A 20,113-nucleotide genomic window follows, 5' to 3' on the forward strand; every position below is an offset into this window, starting at 1 on the left:
TCAGGGGAGTCGACGGCAGCTATGGACGGCACAAGCTCAGCTTTTCTCCGGTAAGAACTGACTTTTTAACCACAATTTTGTCACCGAAACCTGCTGGTTGACATTTGGTAGGGATCCAAGCTGGCTTGACCGTGCTCTGATCCATTGGAAAGTTTCACCTCCAGGAATTTTAAACAAGGAATCACCGTGTGTTTGTGTGGCTAAAGGCTAAAGCTTCCCAACTCCATCTTTCTACTGTGACTTCTCCAATATTAATTGAACAAATTGCAAAAGATTCAGCAACACAGATCTCCAAAATCCTGTGTAATTATGCCGTTAAAGCAGACGACTTTTAGCTGTGTGTGTGAGCAGCGCTCATATTTCCTTAAAACCCGTGACGTCTTGCGTACACGTCATCATTACACGACGTTTTCAAGACGAAACTCCCGGGAAATTTAAAATTGTAATTTAGTAAACTAAAAAGGCCGAATTGGCATGTGTTGCAATGTTAATATATATAAACTATATATAAATGATAAATGGGTTGTACTTGTATAGCGCTTTTCTACCTTCAAGGTACTCAAAGCGCTTTGACACTACTTCCACATTTACCCATTCACACACACATTCACACACTGATGGAGGGAGCTGCCATGCAAGGCGCCCACCAGCACCCATCAGGAGCAAGGGTGAAGTGTCTTGCTCAGGACACAACGGACGTGACGAGGTTGGTTATAGGTGGGATTTGAACCAGTGACCCTCGGGTTGCGCACGGCCACTCTCCCACTGCGCCACGCCGTCCCCCAAACTATCAGACTGCGTGGTGGTTAATAGTGGGTTTCAGTAGGCCTTTAATTTAGAGTTATTTGGTTATGGTTAGGGTCAGGGTTAGAATACGGCCATGCAGAATAAGGCATTAATAAGTACTTAGTAATGCCTAGTTAAGAGTCAATATGTTACTAATTTGCATGTTAATAAGCAACTGATTAATGGTGAACATGTTCCCCATACTAAAGTGTTACCATGTTGTTGTTTTTTACTGGTGCAAAAAATGAACCGTGCATGAACATCACCTTGTTCAAACAACAAAACCTACAAAATGCATAAACTCACAACAAATTACACACCTGCAAATCAGTCAGCTGTTGCCATATCCGTAATACGCCAATAGGGAGAAGTTTGTATTTACACGATGAGTCGGATGTGTTTTGACCTCCGCCGAACCCCTGAGGCCGACTCATCGAACCCCTAGGGTTCGATTGAACCCAGGTTAAGAACCATTGTAATAAGAGATGGTTGCACTTGAAATCGACGGAGAAAACATGTTTTGCCAAAATTCAAACTTAGTGTAAATACAGTCGTGGTCAAAAGTTTCGACTTAGACTTCCTTTTTATTGTCATTCAAATTTGAACTTTACAGTACAGAATAGAACAACATTTCGTTGCATTAGCTCATGGTATAGTGCAGGATAAAAAAAGCAATATGGTGCAGTTATCCATCCATCCATTTTCTACCGCTTATCCCCTTCAGGGTCACTGGGGGGACTGGAGCCTATCTCAGTTACAATCGGGCGGAATGCGGCGTACACCCTGGACAAGACGCCACCTCATCGCAGGGCCAACACAGATAGACACTCACATTTAAATAAATATAGATTACTGTTAAATATATAGCACTTTTGCATATGCATCCACGTTTATGGACGTATGTTATATTGTCTTTATACTCCAGCGAGTTAATCCATTTTGAGGGGTTTTATATACACTTGTGGAGGACATAATGTCCTGGCTCTTTTGAGTTTCCAATAATTTCTACAACTCTTATTTTTTTGTGATAGACGGGAAAGCTCGGTTGGTAGAGCAGCCGTGCCAGCAACTTGAGGGTTCCAGGTCCGATCCCCGCTTCCGCCATCCTAGTAACTGCCGTTGTGTCCTTGGGCAAGACACTTTACCCACCTGCTCCCAGTGCCACCCACACAGGTTTAAATGTACCTTAGATATTGGGTTTCACTATGATACACTGCAAAAACTGAGTGCTATATAAATATAATTCACTTCACTTCAATGATTAGAGCACATACTTGTTGGTCACAAAAAACAATCATGAAGTTTGGTTCTTTTATGAATGTATTATGTGTCTACTGAAAATGTGACCAAATCTGCTGGGTCAAAAGTATACATGATCAATTTTTGTGATGTAGAAAAGTTACAATCAAATCAAATCAACTTCATGGCATGGCCTCTTAACTTCATGTGAGTGGTTAGGATTGACGACACCTGTTCACTTTCCTGCGCCCATTTAAATAGGGCTCATGTGATGTATAGTCTCTAGACTCGGTTACAAACGTGACAATGGGAAAGTCAAAGGAACTCAGCACGGATCTGGAAAAAAAAATTAAGGACTTGAACATGTCAGGAAAGTCAATTGGAGCCATTTCAAAGCAGCTTAAGGTCCTAAGAGCAACTGTGCAGACAATTGTTTGTAAGTATAAAGTGCATGGCACAGTTTTGTCACTGCCACGATCAGGAAGAAAACGCAAACTATCACCTGCTGCTGAGAGAAAATTGGTTAGGATATAAACATATACTGTAGATATGTTCTCAGTGATAACGGTAAATAAACAAACAGATTTGAAACCTGACAGAGACTCAATCCCAAAAAGCTCAAGAATCACTGCCACAACAAATGTTCACACAATCTGAAAGGGTATTTAGCTGCAGTGGCAATATTGTCAATTACCACACAGTATCCTGCAGTTGACAGCTTGGTGTCATGGCTTAAAATTTTAAGGGTCTTTGATATATGTTGAGCTAAAAAAAAACCATTATTGTTAAAGGTAAGTTACAAAACCCAAAACCAGTGAAGTTGGCACATTGTTGAAATCGTGAATAAATACAGAATACAAAGATTTGCAAATCATTTTCAATCTATATTAAATTGAATGGACCTTAAAGACTATAGTTAACGCTCGAATTGGAAAATGTTGTTATTTTTTGCAAATATTAGCTCATTTGTAATTTGCTGCCTGCAACATGTTTCAAAAAAGCTGGCACTAGTGCCAAAAAACCCCCGAAATGTTCATCAAACACTTATTTGGAACATCCCGTAGGTGAACGGGCTCATTGGGAACAGGTGGGTGCCATGATTGGGTCTAAAAGCGGCTTCCAAGAAATGCTCAGTCATTCACAAACAAGGATGGGGCGAGGGTCACCACTTTGTGAACAAATGCGTGAGCAAATTGTCAAACAGTTTAGGAACAACATTTCTCAACGAACTATTGCCAGGAATTTAGGGATTTCACCATCTAAGGTTCAGAAGGTTCTGATAATCTGGAAAAAAACACTGTACATAACAATGAATGCCTGTGACCTTCGATCGAGTTGTTTTTTCCCTTGACCTCAGTCTGGACCCCCTCTCCAAGAACCAGGCTTAGACCGATTTTTTAATTTTATTTTAATCTTCTATTTTTTTCTCCCCTCAAGTTGCTGCTGATGTTTAAAATGTATTCTTAAGCCAGGGACTTAATTCTATATTCTATTATTTTGGGTTTTTGTTATTAGCTGAGGATTTGAGCATAGCTAAAGGTCAGTGTTAAAGAAGATTGAAAGTTATACTTTACTATTATTGTATTATTGTTAAGGCTTTTTAATATTTTTTATGTGAATGCAACTGTCTATGCATGAAACATCAACATTTTCAGAAAATTCCTCATGTTAAGCATTTGTGTCAAAAAAAACAACTCGACACGCATATTGGGTTTGACTTTGTTCAATTTTACTTTTCAGAAAAAAAATATTGAGATATATACTGTATTGTATATCGATATTCAGCCACAAAATATCAGGATATTAGTTTTGGTCCAAATTGCCCAACCCTATTATTATCCATTCCAGATGGATAATAACAAAAAGGCTAATGCAGGGGTGTCCAATCTATTCCCTCTCGGGCCGGACTGATAAGATCATGGCGTAATGATTTAAAAAATAAAGTAAAATTCAAAATTATTTTTTTTGTCTTACTTTGGCCAAAAACAGAACGAGCACATTCTAAAAATGTGCATATTAAAACTACTCCTCTTCACAAAACAGTTTAAATTCATTGAAAATTCTGAGCAAAAAAATGGTGCAGTTTCTAAAACACCATGAAGGACACAATATACTTTGACGTTGTCTCAGTGTTTTCACAAAGACATTAAACTTTAGTCACTTCCTGTTTAGCTTTCTCATTTTAGCAATTCACCATTAAACATTCTGTTTAGAAAAACAACCAGGTGTTTACTCAAACCGCCGTATTGGTGACTCCACACTCATTCATTTAACCATTTACCATTATTCAAATATTGTCATTATAATACAAACAAAACAACTATCAAAATGACACCATAGCTGAAATTAAGGTAACATATATACAAATGTAACTAATGTGAACATGGTAGATTTAAGCATAACATAAAATAGAACAACCAACAAATGTAGAAACGCACATATTTATAGTGGAGTTCAGGGTGCACATCGCGCTGTCAACCAATTTCAAACGCTGCACGGAACTCTAACTTCAACAGTAATGGTCATGTTGGCTGAGGCCTTAACATCTTACCGTTTCTTTATTTTACCCTTTGAGTGGATAATTTATAATTAAAGAAGGTATCGTGTATCTAGAGCAATATCTACAGCCAATCTAGAGGGCGCTTAAAGTCGGCTGACCCGTCGTCTTTAAACAGTGTGATGTTTAATGTGGTTTACACTTGAATTGCTATCGCGACATCCAGTGGACATATTTAGAACTGCAGTTTATTTCATTAAAAAAATTGCAGTTCATTTTTATACTTAACAAAGTCCTCTTGCGGGCTGCGGGCCGGATTAAACTTGTTCGCGGGCCGAATGTTTGACATCTTTGGGGGTTACTGTTTTTTATACTTTATTTTTCATAAATTGATAAAGCGTTTTTGTGTCGTGTGTCGTATGATTTGTGCTGATATTAATTGATATCGGTATCGGCCAATATTAAAAGCTCCAATATCAGTGTTATATCGAAAGTGAAAAAGTTATTAGTTTGTCACTGCAGCAAACTATTGGCCAGTATGGTAGCCATTACATTCATTAATCTTATATTGTATTATTGCAAACCCATTTTAACCTTTGTCATCATAGGCATGTCCAATATCATAAATCTTTAGTTGATTAAATAGATCTTGATCGGGGTGCGATAACCTTTTGTGTCATAATGGTTCTAAAATACATCCGAGCCAGGAGCAGATCAGTTTTTGTGTGAATTCATCAAATCTGTATAATTTGCCTATTGTAACGGTCCATTTAAAAATAAACTTAAATTTTTTTTTTTTTTACTTTTAATCTGATAATACACATAATAAACTACTCAAAATGTGTACTCATTTAACAGGACTGAAATACTAGGAGGGAGTTTTTAGCATAGAATCCGCAAATACAGTAACTGTAGCCACATATTTATACTAATAGCTTGTTGACAATAAGAAGCAGATTACAGTGATTTAACAAAATAAAACAATTTAAAAAATTAACATATAACATAAAAACATTTAATATAAGTAACAAGACTGTGCTAGGACTTTAGCCCCCCATCTCCATAATGTTTGGAATATTATAGCTAAACTGAAAAATAAACAAATAATTTTTTCGTCCTTTCACTGGCCTGGAGATGTGCGGAATAATACAATCTCTCTCTCTCTCTACTCTCTCTGTCTCCTCCAGTTGAGGTTTCCCTTTTTCAGAGAGGATTTGTGTTAGGATAACAGCACTGAGTGAAAACTGAGGGACATGACTAAAGTGTGAATTTCAACAAAATGTTAAGTAAAGTTGGGGTAGGGTGAACATATTCGAATTATAGCATTTCTAAAAGATTGACATGATTATATTTCATAAAATCTATTTAATAAGTAAATAAATAATTCGTTATTTGTAGTTAATTACTTGCTCGCATGATTTAAATTGACATTAAAAAAGACCTCAATATTTTGATCAAATTTAATTTATTGAAAAAGAAAATCTAAATTATTAATCTGAGTTTGAAAAAATAATAATATGACAGCACTACTAAAAACGAAAACGAAAACAGCAATAATTGGGAACGAAACAAAACGGTGCAATGTAAAGAGGAACAATGACAACAATAACACAAAGCTTAGATACAAGATGTTTTTAATGTATTTAAATATATTGAACTTTCCAGCATATTGAATAGGTTTTAGCGTTTTTGCAAAATTAAAGATATCAATATTAATATTTGGGCAACCGTGCCTTAAGAAGACGGATTATCGATTGAAAATGGGTGTATTATAAATATTTGTTTTCATTGGATTCAAATCAGCCCTTCACAGAACACAATTAAGGCATGCATTGTTACTGACATCTGGTGCACAAATAATGTAACAACAGTTTGTCACTAGGCGTATACTGTATATTTGACCGATGATAAAAATACATACATAAAAAGAGTTGAGTCAGACCTACATTTTTCACAATTAAGTGCTTATTTGAATGTATTAACTATCTTTTTGTCATCTGAAGTCTTGTAGGTTGAACATAATTAGTTTTAATTGCTTAATTTATAGGGACCTTATTGTGCTCCTTTCAAGGGCTTTTAAAATTATATTGGCTCCCAATAGGATACTATAGTTAGTGTCTTTTGATTGAAAAGGGTAGAGAAGGACCTCTTTAACGAAAAATAAAATAAATTTATGTGGATTATTTAAATTTAGCAATTCTCCCTTAAACCACCAGGGGCCTAATGTAATAAGCGTGCAAACGAAAAACCTGGTGTGTGCCCTTTTTTAGGGCAAATTTGACATGTGAATTGAACGTGGTAATGTTGCGTAACGCCAACTTCATGTTTAACCTATGCACATTTCTGCATGCAGTGGATACTTTGGCGACACACAGGGGTGTCATGAGTTCAACAAGGTAAAACAAATTGAGGCTAGGACACAAAATTCACTTTTTCGCCAATGCATTTAATGCTTCATATTTATATTCATATTTGTGAAATCGTGTATTAAGTTATTTAGGCGATCATTTTGCCACAGACGTACCACAGGGATTAATACTGAGACCAAAAGTGTTCAATCTTTATATAAATTATATTGGTAAAGTTATAAAAGACTTCAAGTTAGTATTATTCGCTGACGATACAATAGTGTTTTGTCTGGGAGAGAACACACAGGAGCTATCACAAACAATTACAAAAAAAAACATGAACAAATTAATAAGAAGGTGTGAACAAAATCAGACTATCCTTAAACCCCAGTGAAACTAAAATAATGCTATTTGGTAACAATAGAAGAGAAAGTCAAACACAAATACAAAGAGTTGGATTAAGCATTGAAAGAGTAAATGCAATCAAATTTTTAGATGTAATGTCAATGAATGTTCTCATTCATCCATGTCATCTCAGGGCATTCAATCGAATGTTAGTCCCTGCTCTCTACAAAAACTAGCGAGCCACTTGTTAAGCGAGACTAATCTGATATGCCTCTCATCATTGCCTCTTGCAGGCAGGTGGCCAGAGACAAGTACTTGATGCCAAGATATCTTTCTAGCAATACTACAAGTCCGAGCTATGTTCCTCTTTGTAATCCCTGACTAGTGTCTTTGGAGCCGATTCGTACAACTATGTCTGCGGAGCTCCTGGTGCGATTACCTTGTCGTACATGTTTACTAGGCGAGTTAGCTGTCTAAGACTAGCTTCAATTTCAGGAGCTCTCGCCCCAGGAATACACTTAATTATGGCTGGTTCACTAAGCTGTATTTTCTGGGTGATGGAGTCCCCAAGGTGTGGTGTCTAGTAGACTGGGGTGTAGGACTAACTAAAGGGCTAAATCTATTATGCGTCTCAACCAGGGCTTGTTATCTCGCTACAGCTAACGCTAGAAAACGTGTCTGTGGCGTCTAAAGTTACGAAATTACTCTGGTCTGACTGGCGGATACGGTCCTCTAGTAGGGTCAAACTATCCATGAGAACGGTGCACGAAGAGCAAGGAGCGTTTCAGTTGTTCATGTGAAAGCATTTCAGTAGTGTATGTAAGAGGTTATTCTGAATATGTCTCTAATGGCCCCAAATACACAATACTGGTTTATCACCAGCAACATCATCCCTCCATCCATCCATCCATCCATTTCTACCGCTTGTCCCTTTTGGGGTCCTAAAACAACCCATTAATTTAAAGTACAGTTATTGATTACTTCAGTTACATGTGAAAATACAACACATCCAGGGAATTTCAAGATTTGTTAAGTGAAGTTTTGATTTTCAAGCAGCCACAGTTTCAGAAGCATATTATGAGGTAAGAGTTTGTAAATCTTGACGTTACTTGGTATTGTGTTCCATAAGAAAAAACTGACTTCCCCAAAGCACTTTTTCTAAATGGTATCCGACAGTCACTTCTCGATCCTGATCACCTCGATCGATTTAAGTTAGTCTTTATAAAATATTTTAGTGGAGGTGGCGCTAGTCAATGGAGAATCTGGTACACTAAGGAAGCATCAGCATAATTTATTATATTTTCCCTACTCAACATTTCATTAGTCTTTAGGATGTTAAAATGATGGTGTGTCTTGGGGTTTTGGTCTCAGACTTTTAGAGCTTGCTTGTATGCAATTTTTATGTGCTTTAATGTGTATTTTCATGTCGATACTCAAGTTGTTACAATGTATAGGTAATATATGGCATGATCATTTCATTTAGATATAATTTTGCAGAGTCAAGAGTTAAGTTATTTTAAATGTATCTAAAATTCGACAGGTTGTATTTTATTCTACTCAGTTTTTTTTTACTTGTTGTCGAAAACATAGCTGTGAATCAATGATGATTCCTAGATATTTAAACTCCTTTAAAACGTCAAGCTTTATTCCATATACATACACATCAGGAGTTATGTTAGCATTTGCCTTCTTAGAAAAAGACATGCAAACAATTTTTGACAAATTAAGATGCAGATGAGAAAGGTCCAACCGGTTTGATACTTTGGACATAGCATCTGATAGATCATGTGCAGTTTGGCATTTAGTTTTTGCATGCACATACACAACAGCATCATCCGCATACATCTGGAAAGTTACGTTTGACGGACACTTATTTTTTTTAAGTAAAATAATGTGCAGACTGAAAAACAATGGTCCAAAAACCGAACCTTGAGGAATACCAAGAACAAAGTGAGTCGTTTCAGATGTAGAACTGTGTACTCTAACACATTGTTTCCTCTGCACAATAAAAAAAACTCCTTTAACACCACCGCTATCAATTTTAGACTTTTAATTTTCCACAAAGAAAACATGCCATCTCAGTAGAATGTTGTTTTTTTTCTGAAGCCAAATTACATTGGGTTTAAGTCGCATGAACTTTTTTATTCAAAAGTTTAATGAACTGCTCTGCCACCAGTTTTTCAGTTACTTTGGAAACTGCAGGGAGAATGCTTATCGGTCTGTTGGTATTGATTGTTGCAGGGTCTCCTGATTTACAGATTGTAGTAATAACTGTAGCTTTCCATGAGTTTGGAAATGTACCTTCAATTACAGATGTGTCAATGATGCTGGTGATTGGAGCAGAGAGCAATAGTTTATGAGTTTTGAGAAAGATTGTGTCAATATGAAATATGTCCTTGACATTTGAGTTATTCAACCCACAGATAACTCTATTTACAGTGGGGCAAATAAGTATTTAGTCAGCCACCGATTGTGCAAGTTCTCCCACTTAAAATGATGACAGACGTCTGTAATTTTCATCACAGGTACACTTCTGTGAGAGACAGAATGGGGGAAAAAATCCAGGAATTCACATTGTAGGAATTTTAAAGAATTCATTTGTAAATTATGGTGGAAAACGGGTATTTGGTCAACCATTCAAAGCTCTCACTGATGGAAGGAGGTTTTGGCTCAAAATCTCATGATACATGGCCCCATTCATTCTTTCCTTAACACCGATGAATCGTCCTGTCACCTTAGCAGAAAAAGAGCTCCAAAGCATGATGTTTCCACCCCCATGCTTCACAGTAGTTATGGTGTTCTTAGGATGCAACTCAGTATTCTTCTTCCTCCAAACACGACGAGTTGAGTTTATACCAAAAAGTTCTATTTTGGTCTCATCTGACCACATTACATTCTACCCATCCTCTGCTGTATCATCCATGTATCCATTCTGGCCTGCGGGCCTGCAGCGAAGCGGGTTGTGCCAGGACCAGCCTCGAAATCAGCGACTGGTGCATAGATGACCCACCTGGGTCTAGTTATCTAATAATCTGGAGCTAGAGGAGATTCGGAGCGAGAGCGAGAGTGACAGTGACACAGAACTCGTGCTGAAAAGCAAACAAATGGAAAACGCTGAAAATAAACTAGCATTAAACCCTGAAACCTGGGCTCTCATGTCGGTGATTGGTAGTCTGGAGAACCCACAACGGGGCACCCTCCACAGTCTGTTTGAAGGCTAAGGTGTGTGAATGAGTTTTAAGATGGGACTTAAATGCTTTTACTGAGGTGGCATCTTTGTTACCGGTAGGGCATTCCAGAGTACTGGAGCCCAATTAGAAAACGTTCTATAGCCAGCAGACTTTTTTTGGGGGCTCTTGGAATCACTAATAATAATAAGCAGGATTTTTTGGAATGTAGTTTTCTGGACGGAAAATAGGGTACTATACAATCAGCAATAAAGGATGGAGCTTGATCATTAAGTATTTTATACCTAAGTAATAAAATCTTAAAGTTGCATCCTAAGTGCACAGGAAGTGCCGGTGAGCCAGTATAAACGTGATATGATCAAACGTTCTTGTCCTTGTCAACAATCGAGCAGCAGCATTTTGTACCAGAAAACAACAGTTACAGTACTCAAGATGACGTAACGAATGCATCAATAAAGAATAGAGATTAATTTCGCCACACCTAGTGTGTGTGACAATCATGGGTACTTTAACTTTTAAATCAAGGCCAAGAGGCAGCAAAATATACAGTTACATAAACATACATGACATACACATTAAGATAAATAGATACAATTTAAAGGCCTACTGAAACCCACTACTACCGACCACGCAGTCTGATAGTTTATATATCTATGATGAAATATTAACATTGCAACACATGCCAATACGGCCGGTTTAGTTTACTAAATTGCAATTTTAAATTTCCCGCGGAGTTTCTTGTTGAAAATCTCGCGGAATGATGGCAGGTGCGCGTGACGTCATGGACTGTAGAGGACATATTAGCGCGGCCACATTTGCGGCTAAAAGTCGTCTCTTTTCATTGCGGAATTAAACAGTATTCTGGACATCTGTGTTGCTGAATCTTTTGCAATTTGTTCAATTAATAATGGAGGAGTCAAAGTAAAAAGATGGAGGTGGGACGCTTTAGCCTTTAGCCACACAAACACACGGTGATTCCTTGTTTAAAATTCCCGGAAGTGAAGCTTTACTATGGATCAGAGCGGTCAAGCGAACGTGGTTCCCGACCACTAGTCAACCGGCAAGTTTCGGTGAGAAAATTGTAGTGAAAAGTCGCCTCTTACCGGAGATCAGCTGAGCTTACGCCGTCCATGCAGCTGCCGTCGACTTCCCTCAGAGACTGGCGTCAAGACACCCGTGGACACACCCCTCCGACTATCAGGTACTATTTAATCTCACTAAAACACTAGCAACACAATAGAAAGATAAGGGATTTCCCAGAATTATCTTAGTTAATGTGTCTAAAAACATCTGAATCCCTCCCAATGCAATCGCCTTTTTTTTTTTTTTACTTTTTTTTTTTTTTTCTTCTAGTCCTTTGCTATCAATATCATCATCCACGAATCTTTCATCCTCGCTCAAATTAATGGGGAAATTTTCGTTTTCTCGGTCCAAATAGCTTTTCCTGCTGGAGGCTCCCATTAAAAAATAATGTGAGGATGAGGACGTGAGGAGCCCTCACCCTTGTGACGTCATTGTCTGTGACTTCCGGTGAAGGCAAGGCTTTTTTATCTGCACCAAAAGTTGCGAACTTTATCGTCGATGTTCTCTACTAAATCTATTTAGCAAAAATATGGCAATATTGCGAAATGATCAAGTATGACACATAGAACGGACCTGCTATCCCCGTTTAAATAAGAAAATCTCATTTCAGTAGGCCTTTAAAAACATAATCACAAGTGCTCTCAATCTGTACTTAAAAGTATTCAGTGAAATAGGAACAGGTAATTTTCAGTCTTTTTGCAACATGTTCCATGTAGAAGGAGCAGAGTAAACAATAGCCCTTTTTTCCCCCCAGTGCTGTGCGAGCAAATGGAACAGTGACCAACAAATGGCAATTTGAACGCAAACCATAAGAGTCAACACTCCTCTGTGTGATTAGATTACAAATGTAGGAGGGCAGTAAACCAAGCATGACCTTATAAATAAAAGTATACCAATGACTCAGCCTCCTGGAGGATAAAGAATACCATCACAATTGAGAATGCAGCTCACAGTGATGATTTAAGGCCCTCCAGTTAGTTAAGAACCTTAGAGAAGCATGATATACAGTGTCAATCCTATGTAGACATTGAGCAGAGGCATTCATGTAAAACAGGTCTCCGTAGTCTAAAATAAAAAATAAACAAAATGTTGCAGTGACAAGGCACTTTTTTGATGAAACTAAGACCAAAACATTTAAATAGTGTGGTTTCTGATCATAAAGTGCTATCTACGCCAAAACGTTGCGAAGACTGAAAAGTGTGTAAGATCGATCGAAGAATGAAAAGTGTCTAAGATCGATCGAAGAATGGGAGTTCATACAGGCAAGATGGAACATAATCTTGACATCGAAATCTCATCTTTACACATTTGAACAAATATTAACATATATTGTATAGAAACCTATTTGCCAGTTTGTCGTAGAGAAGGATTATAAAAAATATGGAACAGTTTGGCCATAATAAAGCAAATATAATTAAAGCGATGAGCTCTCTGACCAGTAGGGAAATAAGTAAACTATTCTTTTTTGAAAACATTGCATTTGGCGTTGGTAGGATCTGTGTTGGATTAGTGTATCGAAGCATATGGTTCTGCACGCAGGTGGATTTTAAGGAAATTGGATGCCATTGGAGGCCTTCAGGGCCTCACGGTGGCAGAGGGGTTAGGGCGTCTGCCTCACAATACGAAAGTCCTGCAGTCCTGGGTTCAAATCCAGGCTCGGGATCTTTCTGTGTGGAGTTTGCATGTTCTCCCCGTGAATGCGTGGGTTCCCTCCGGGTACTCCGGCTTCCTCCCACCTCCAAAGACATGCACCTGGGGATAGGTTGATTGGCAACACTAAAAATTGGCCCTAGTGTGTGAATGTGAGTGTGAATGTTGTCTGTCAATCTGTGTTGGCCCTGCGATGAGGTGGCGACTTGTCTAGGGTTTACGCCGCCTTCCGCCCGATTGTAGCTGAGATAGGCACCAGCGCCCCCCGCGACCCCAAAGGGAATAAGCGGTAGAAAATGGATGGATGGATGGAGGCCTTTAAAAATCCTATTTCACTCATGTTGCACATTTTATAAATGTAGAAAGAAAGTTCAATTTGTAGGTTACTCACAGCAACAATATCCACACTATAAAAAGGTGAATACAGTACTGAAAACAAAAATAAGAAGCGCAAGGATGCAAAGTAGCCAAGTATTTAGGAGGTGTACGCGTGGCTCTCTCGTCCTCTCTCACTGCTGTCTGTGCCGAGATTCTTCAGCCAAGGGAAAATATTGTTGTGGAAGACTTCTCCTTGTGGGTTCTCTTTTGGACCAATATCAAGGCTGCAGAGCCTGGCTGTCAGGTTTTACAAGTCTTTTTATTTTGCTCTTTAATGCAAATGTCGTTGTGCTTGTGCTTCCTCTGGCTCGTCCATCTGTCAGCGCTCTCTCCCCGCCCCTCATGGTCTTCGACGCTGCGAATAAAGAGACAGGTGATTAGATAAATTGTTCCAGCTGATATTTCTCCTCACCTGTCAGTAGCTTCACAGCCGGCCCTGCACATGCCCTGCCCACAGGGAACACGTGGACCACGTCCCCTTCACAATCGTGTTCAATTATTACCGTTCGGTTTTGTCTAATCTTGCTATATTTCTGATCATGCAGTGTGATTACACTGCAAACAGCCACTTAAGTAGTAGTTTGCATTAGAATGTATACATCAAAATTAGTACAGTACTTCATAATTTTTTTTTAACTTAGACTTAGACAAACTTTATTGATCCACAAGGGAAATTGTTCCACACAGTTGCTCAGTTTCAAAGGATGGAAAGGGTAAGGATGGAAAGGATAATGCAGTTATTAAGTAGACTAAAAATGTACCATAGTAGCAATATAACATGTATGTAATATTTACATATTACATAAACAATATATGCTAATATATTATATTATATTATATTATAGTTTTTATATAATATATACAATACATAACAAATACTAACAACTGCTGCAGCAAAAAAAAAAAAAAAAAGGGTAGTATAAAATAAAAAGTATATCCAGCAGAAAATATACATTATAAACAAAGAGAGGTAGCGAACATAGAAGCGGTCAGGTAATAGACAAATATCATATATTGCTGTATGGGGAGTGATTATACAGCCGGATGGAGTTTCGGAATGAAGGAGTTCCATTTAAAATGTTGCATGTTAGCATTAATAAATGAAAAATAGAAGTAAATATAATGATAAAATAAATAAATATAAATACAGTTATATTTTATCATTTTTGTTCAATGTAATTTTTAAGTTTAAAAATTGCAACAGTTTTTTAAAAATGTGTTTTCAATTGTAAAACCCATCCATCCATTTTCTACCGCTTATTCCCTTTAGGGTCGCGGGGGTAGCTGGTGCCTATCTCAGCTACAATCAGGCGAAAGTCGGTGTACACCCTGGACAAGTCGCCACCTCATCGCAGGGCCAACACAGATAGACAAACAACATTCACACTCACATTCACACACTAGGGCCAATTTAGTGTTGCCAATCAACCTATCCCCAGGTGCATGTCTTTGGAAGTGGGTGTAAGCCGGAGTACCCGGAGGGAACCCTCGCATTCACGGGGAGGACATGCAAACTTCACACAGAAAGATCCAGAGCCTGGGATTGAACCCTGACTTCTCAGGACCTTTGTATTGTGAGGCAGACGCACTAACCCCTCTTCCACCGTGAAGCACCTCCAAAACCCTCAAATCTAGACCCTAAACATCCCAGAACAAGCTAGTCCGGTGACTTTTAGACCTCCACCCCAGATCACACCTCACTCCAACCCACTTCTCCAAAGTGGGCTGGCTCAGGGTGGAGGATAGAGTAAAACAACTTGCACTGAGCCTAGTCTACAAAATCTGCTACACCTCCCTGATACTGAAGTACATGTCAAACTACTTCCTTGACATAAATGACCGCCATAACCACAACACCAGGGGGAGCTCCACAAACCACGTTAAACCCAGATTCAGATCTAACAAAGGTCTTAACTCATTCTCTTTCTATGCCACACCAATGTGGAATTGCACTCCCAACAGGTATAAAAGTAAGTGCATCTCTATCCTCCTTCAAAACCACTCTAAAACAACACCTCCAGGCAACTTCAACCCTTTACTAATACCCTCCCCCATTCACATCCCACGTCCCCGGATTATAAATAACCTAATGTAAATAATCAAATATACTTCTAATGTATATACTTGTTCTTATGCTATCTGAACTCACCATGTTCTCTGCTCGCTGTACATATCCTACTAAGTAAGACCTACACTGTTTCAATGTCCATTTCTCTGTTGATGCAATTGATGATGACTGAAGTACTGATATCAACCAAAGCTCCTCATCCCACCCCCCGGATTGTAAATAATGTAAATAATTGAATGTATATACTATGATGATTAACTTGTGTGATGACTGTATTATGCTGATAGTATATATTTGTACCATGATTAACGTGGACCCCGACTTAAACAAGTTGAAAAACTCATTCGGGTGTTACCATTTAGTGGCCAATTGTACGGAATATTTACTGAACTGTGCAATCTACTAATAAAAGTATCAATCAATCAATCAATCAATCAATCAAGCCCAATTGTAAAACCCTTTCTGGCAAAGACCCTTCTGGTCAGCAGGTGGCGGTAGTCAGCCCACGTGCACAGCTGATCACCGAATAAAACAAAGAAGAAGCAACAAAGCGGAAAAAAAGAAAGTAGCAAATGGCATGTCAATATTATGTACTTGTACACGCTCGTTGTTGCTAATAAGATCAATTTAATGATGTCGTTGACTTTTTCAGATGATTCTTAACAACAGGAAACATCAAACGTGAAGAGCGAAGCTATGAAATAAATAGTATTTAGTCCGTGTCGATTGGGAGGAGAGGTGACATCCTTCATCATGTTCCCAGACTTGTATCCTTTTGTGGAGGACAGTTTCAGTCGCTTCCCCTCGCAGAGTAACATCTACGGACTGTGTCAGGCCGGGGAACACCAGCTGCTGGCTGCGACGCTCAAAGGGAAAGTGGTGAGCTTCACCTACCAGGAGCTGCAACAGAAGATAAGACCAGTCGCCAAAGAGGTGCAATTCACCTACATTCCAGGTAGCGACACAATACTTTGCTAAATGTTCTATATACACATGCATATCGTTTTAGATACCGATACATTCGATATCTAACATTCCGTATGTTCTGAATAGTATTGAAAATCATTCGATACCACAATGAAAATTAAAAAAACTTAACTTCATCCATCCCTTCATTAACTACCGCTTTTGATGGTATTACGGACCGTAGATGGTGAAATTCCTAAATGTTTTGCAATAGCCCGTTGAGAAATGTTGTTCTTAAACTGTTTGACAATATCATTTTTTTTTTACCATGTGAGGCAATACAAATGATCTAGCCATACATTTTACAAACGACACTGCCCTCTGGTGACCGTTTCCCAACCCTTGTTTGTGAATGACTGAGCATTTCACAGAAGCTGCTTTTATACCCAATCATGGCACCCACCTGTTCCCAATTAGCCTGCACACCTGTGGGATGTTCCAAATAAGTGTTTGATAAGAATTCCTCAACTTTATCAGTATTTATTGCCACCTGTCCCAACTTCTTTGTCACGTGTTGCTGGCATCAAATTCTAAAGTTAATGATTATTTGCACACAAAAAAAAGTGTTTATCAGTTTGAACATCAAATATGTTGTCTTTGTAGCATATTCAACTAAATATGGGTTGAAAATCATTTACAAATCATTGTTTTCCGTTTATATTTACATCTAACACAATTTCCCAACTCATATGGAAACGAGGTTTGCACTTTCAGTGTGTATATAAAACGTTGATGGAGGGTTTTCAAGTTGTTTTAGAGGGCCTTGAAGGTTACAATGGTGACTCCCATTAGCCGCATTTTGCAAGCGTTTTTTTTTTTTAATCTTCTTTAGAATTAAAAAAAAAAACAACTAAAAACATATGTGTTCTTTTATCAACCCATTTTTTACTGCTTGTCCGTCACGGGGTCACAGGGGGTGCTAGAGCCCATCTCATAATTATTGTGAACAACAGGAACAATTCTAAAAAAAAAAGTCCAGTTCCCCTTTAAAGACAAATCTTAATTTTTTTCATTTGTTAATCAGTGTGGACATTTCAGCCTTTTCTCATTATGTTTTGCCTGTTTTTTGATTGATTGAAACTTTTATTATTAGGCTGCACAGTTCAGTACATATTCCGTACAATTGACCACTAAATGGTAACACCCGAATAAGTTTTTCAACTTGGTTAAGTCAGGGTCCACGTTAATCAATTCATTTTGTTAAAATTTTAAATTTTTGCTGTATTTTGTTTGTTTTTTTATTTCATTTCTGTAATATAAAAAAAAGAGCTGCATCAGCCAATGATCTGCAGGCTACACTTTGCCTTTCTGGTGAAATAAGTAAAACAGTGGCGCTCAAAGTTTTGCCAAACAACAGAAGAGTGTCTCTAAGCTGTGTTTTGTAAAGCTTGAGCCGCACACTTCCAGAGGTTTTACATTGTTTCTTTGGTAATGCACACTCCCTAGACTTGTGGTGGCGGAGCTCTGCTCTCACTCGCACGGTGAATACTTTTGTGACCGCTTGTATTTGATTACCGAATAGATATGTCACTCAAGATACACCTCTCTTTCACTTTTTGATGTGCAATGTGATTCTTTAAAGCTTCTTCTCTATATAGTTGATGCAGAGATTGTGTCCATTGATGCGTTCATCAAGTCTTCACCCAAAAGAGGCCTGGTGGTTGGCATTACATTCATTAAGGTATTTCATATCCAGAATAGAAATGTTTAAATGTATTCATGTGTATTTATTAAGTGGATGTTCTTTTTAACGTGGTCTCGTCACAGGACTCTGGTGACAAAGCTACCCCTTTCCTGAATATCTACTGTGACTATGAGCCCGGCTCAGAGTTCAACCTGGAGTCTATTGCACGTGAGTGAACCTCGCTCCACTCCACATCCGCCCTTTATAAACACAGAGGCATTGTGAATTGATTTTAACCAGCCTGTCTTAACAGAGAGTTGCCTAAATCTGGAGTTGCAGTTCACACCCTTCCAACTGTACCACACAGAGTAAGTCGGGTTGTTTTATATATGGTTTAATAGCTAAATATTTTGGAATTTAATTTCAAACAAGAGAGTTGGGTGGAAGATAATACCCAGATTCTATACCCAGTTGCCTTGTTTAATTGTTTGGTTGTCAAATGTTAAAGTTGTATTATTAAATAGAGGTCGGTGTCTAGCAGGACCGATAATCAGCATTTCTGTTTTTTTGACGTTGAGTTGCAAAAAGTTGGTGGACATCCATTGTTTAATTTCATAAAGACACGCCTCCAGCTGACTACAATCCGGCGTGTTGGTCAGCTTTAGGGGCATGTAGAGTTGGGTGTCATCAGCATAACACCGTATTTGCGTATGATGTCATCTAGCGGCAGCATGTAGATGTTGAAGAGTGCAAGGCCAAGGACCGAAACCTGGGAACTCCACACGTTACCTTAACATAGTCCGAGATCACATTGTTATAGGAGACGCACACCATCCTGTCAGTAAGATAAGAGTTAAACCAAGACAGGGCTAAGTCTGGCATATCAATTCGTGTTATGATACGCTCTAATAAAATATTATGATCGACGGTATCGAAAGCAGCGCTAAGATCGAGGAGCAGCAACATAGGTGACGCATCAGAATCCATCGTTAGCAATAGATCATTAGTCATTTTTGCGAGGGCTGTCGCCGTAGAGTGATTTGCCCCGAAGCCTGATTGAAAGGTTTCACATAGGTTGTTAGATGCTAAGTGTTCATTTAACTGCTCTGCAACAATTTTTTCGAGGATTTTCGAAATAAAGGGAAGGTGAGACACCAGTCGGTAGTTTACTGTGAGGTCAGGATCGAGGTTAGGTCTTTTAAGGAGAGGATTAATAACCTCTTTTTTGAATGCTAGGGGATCAGTGCCAGAGGAAAGTGATAAGTTTATAATATTTAGCACTGATGGACCTAATAATACAAAGAGCTCCTTAATAAGTTTCCCAGGAAGTGGGTCAAGTAAGCATGTTGTTTGTTTTATTCCATTTACACGTTGTAACAATTCTTCTAATGTTATTTCATCAAAACGAGAGAAGCTATTTTGGAGGGCAGTATCCACCGTATATACAGTCGTATCTGTGTTAATAGAACCCAGTTGTAGCTGGGACGCATTGTCTTTAATCTCCTTTCTAATCAGTTCAATTTTCTTATTAAAGAAATTCATAAAGTCATCTGCGGAGTGGATGGAGCTACTGGAAGGAGCCCCTTGTTGGGTTAGCGATGCTACTGTGCTAAACAAAAATTTAGGATCATTTTTATTAAGGCAGATGAGATTTGAGTAATATTTAGCTTTAGCTAAGGTAAGCATGCGTTTATGAGTTATTAAACTATCACACCATGCCTGATGGTGCACCTCAAGTTTAGTCGTGCACCATTTGCGTTCCAGCTTTCTACATGATAATTTCTGAGCTCTAGTTTCTTCTGTAAACCGTGGGGTACGCCGTTTTGGAGCCTTCTTTAACTTCAGCGGTGCTATACTATCAATGGTTTCGCGCAGGGCGTAGTTAAAATTGTTATTGAGGTTATCAATAGAGCCCACATACTTTGGGAATGGTGCCATTAC

General features: G+C 38.4%; 1 protein-coding gene across 3 annotated transcripts in view; it reads left to right on the plus strand.

Moving 5' to 3' along the window:
• The first annotated feature begins 16,050 nt into the window (after window positions 1-16,050).
• The window catches only part of kptn (kaptin (actin binding protein)), a 34,199-nt gene continuing 30,136 nt past the window's right edge, over window positions 16,051-20,113 (plus strand). The window contains exons 1-5 of one of the 3 annotated variants that reach the window (XM_061898065.1): window positions 16,051-16,157; window positions 16,235-16,537; window positions 18,147-18,229; window positions 18,316-18,400; window positions 18,486-18,540. In XM_061898065.1, coding sequence (XP_061754049.1) covers window positions 16,336-16,537; window positions 18,147-18,229; window positions 18,316-18,400; window positions 18,486-18,540 — 425 coding nt within the window. In that variant the 5' untranslated portion in view covers window positions 16,051-16,157; window positions 16,235-16,335. Of the gene's footprint in view, window positions 16,538-18,146; window positions 18,230-18,315; window positions 18,401-18,485; window positions 18,541-20,113 lie in introns of all 3 variants that reach the window. The other 2 variants (XM_061898067.1, XM_061898064.1) reach the window with 2 other exon arrangements.

The sequence above is a fragment of the Nerophis ophidion genome, linkage group LG04, assembly GCF_033978795.1.
Source record: "Nerophis ophidion isolate RoL-2023_Sa linkage group LG04, RoL_Noph_v1.0, whole genome shotgun sequence".
Taxonomy (NCBI): domain Eukaryota; kingdom Metazoa; phylum Chordata; class Actinopteri; order Syngnathiformes; family Syngnathidae; genus Nerophis; species Nerophis ophidion.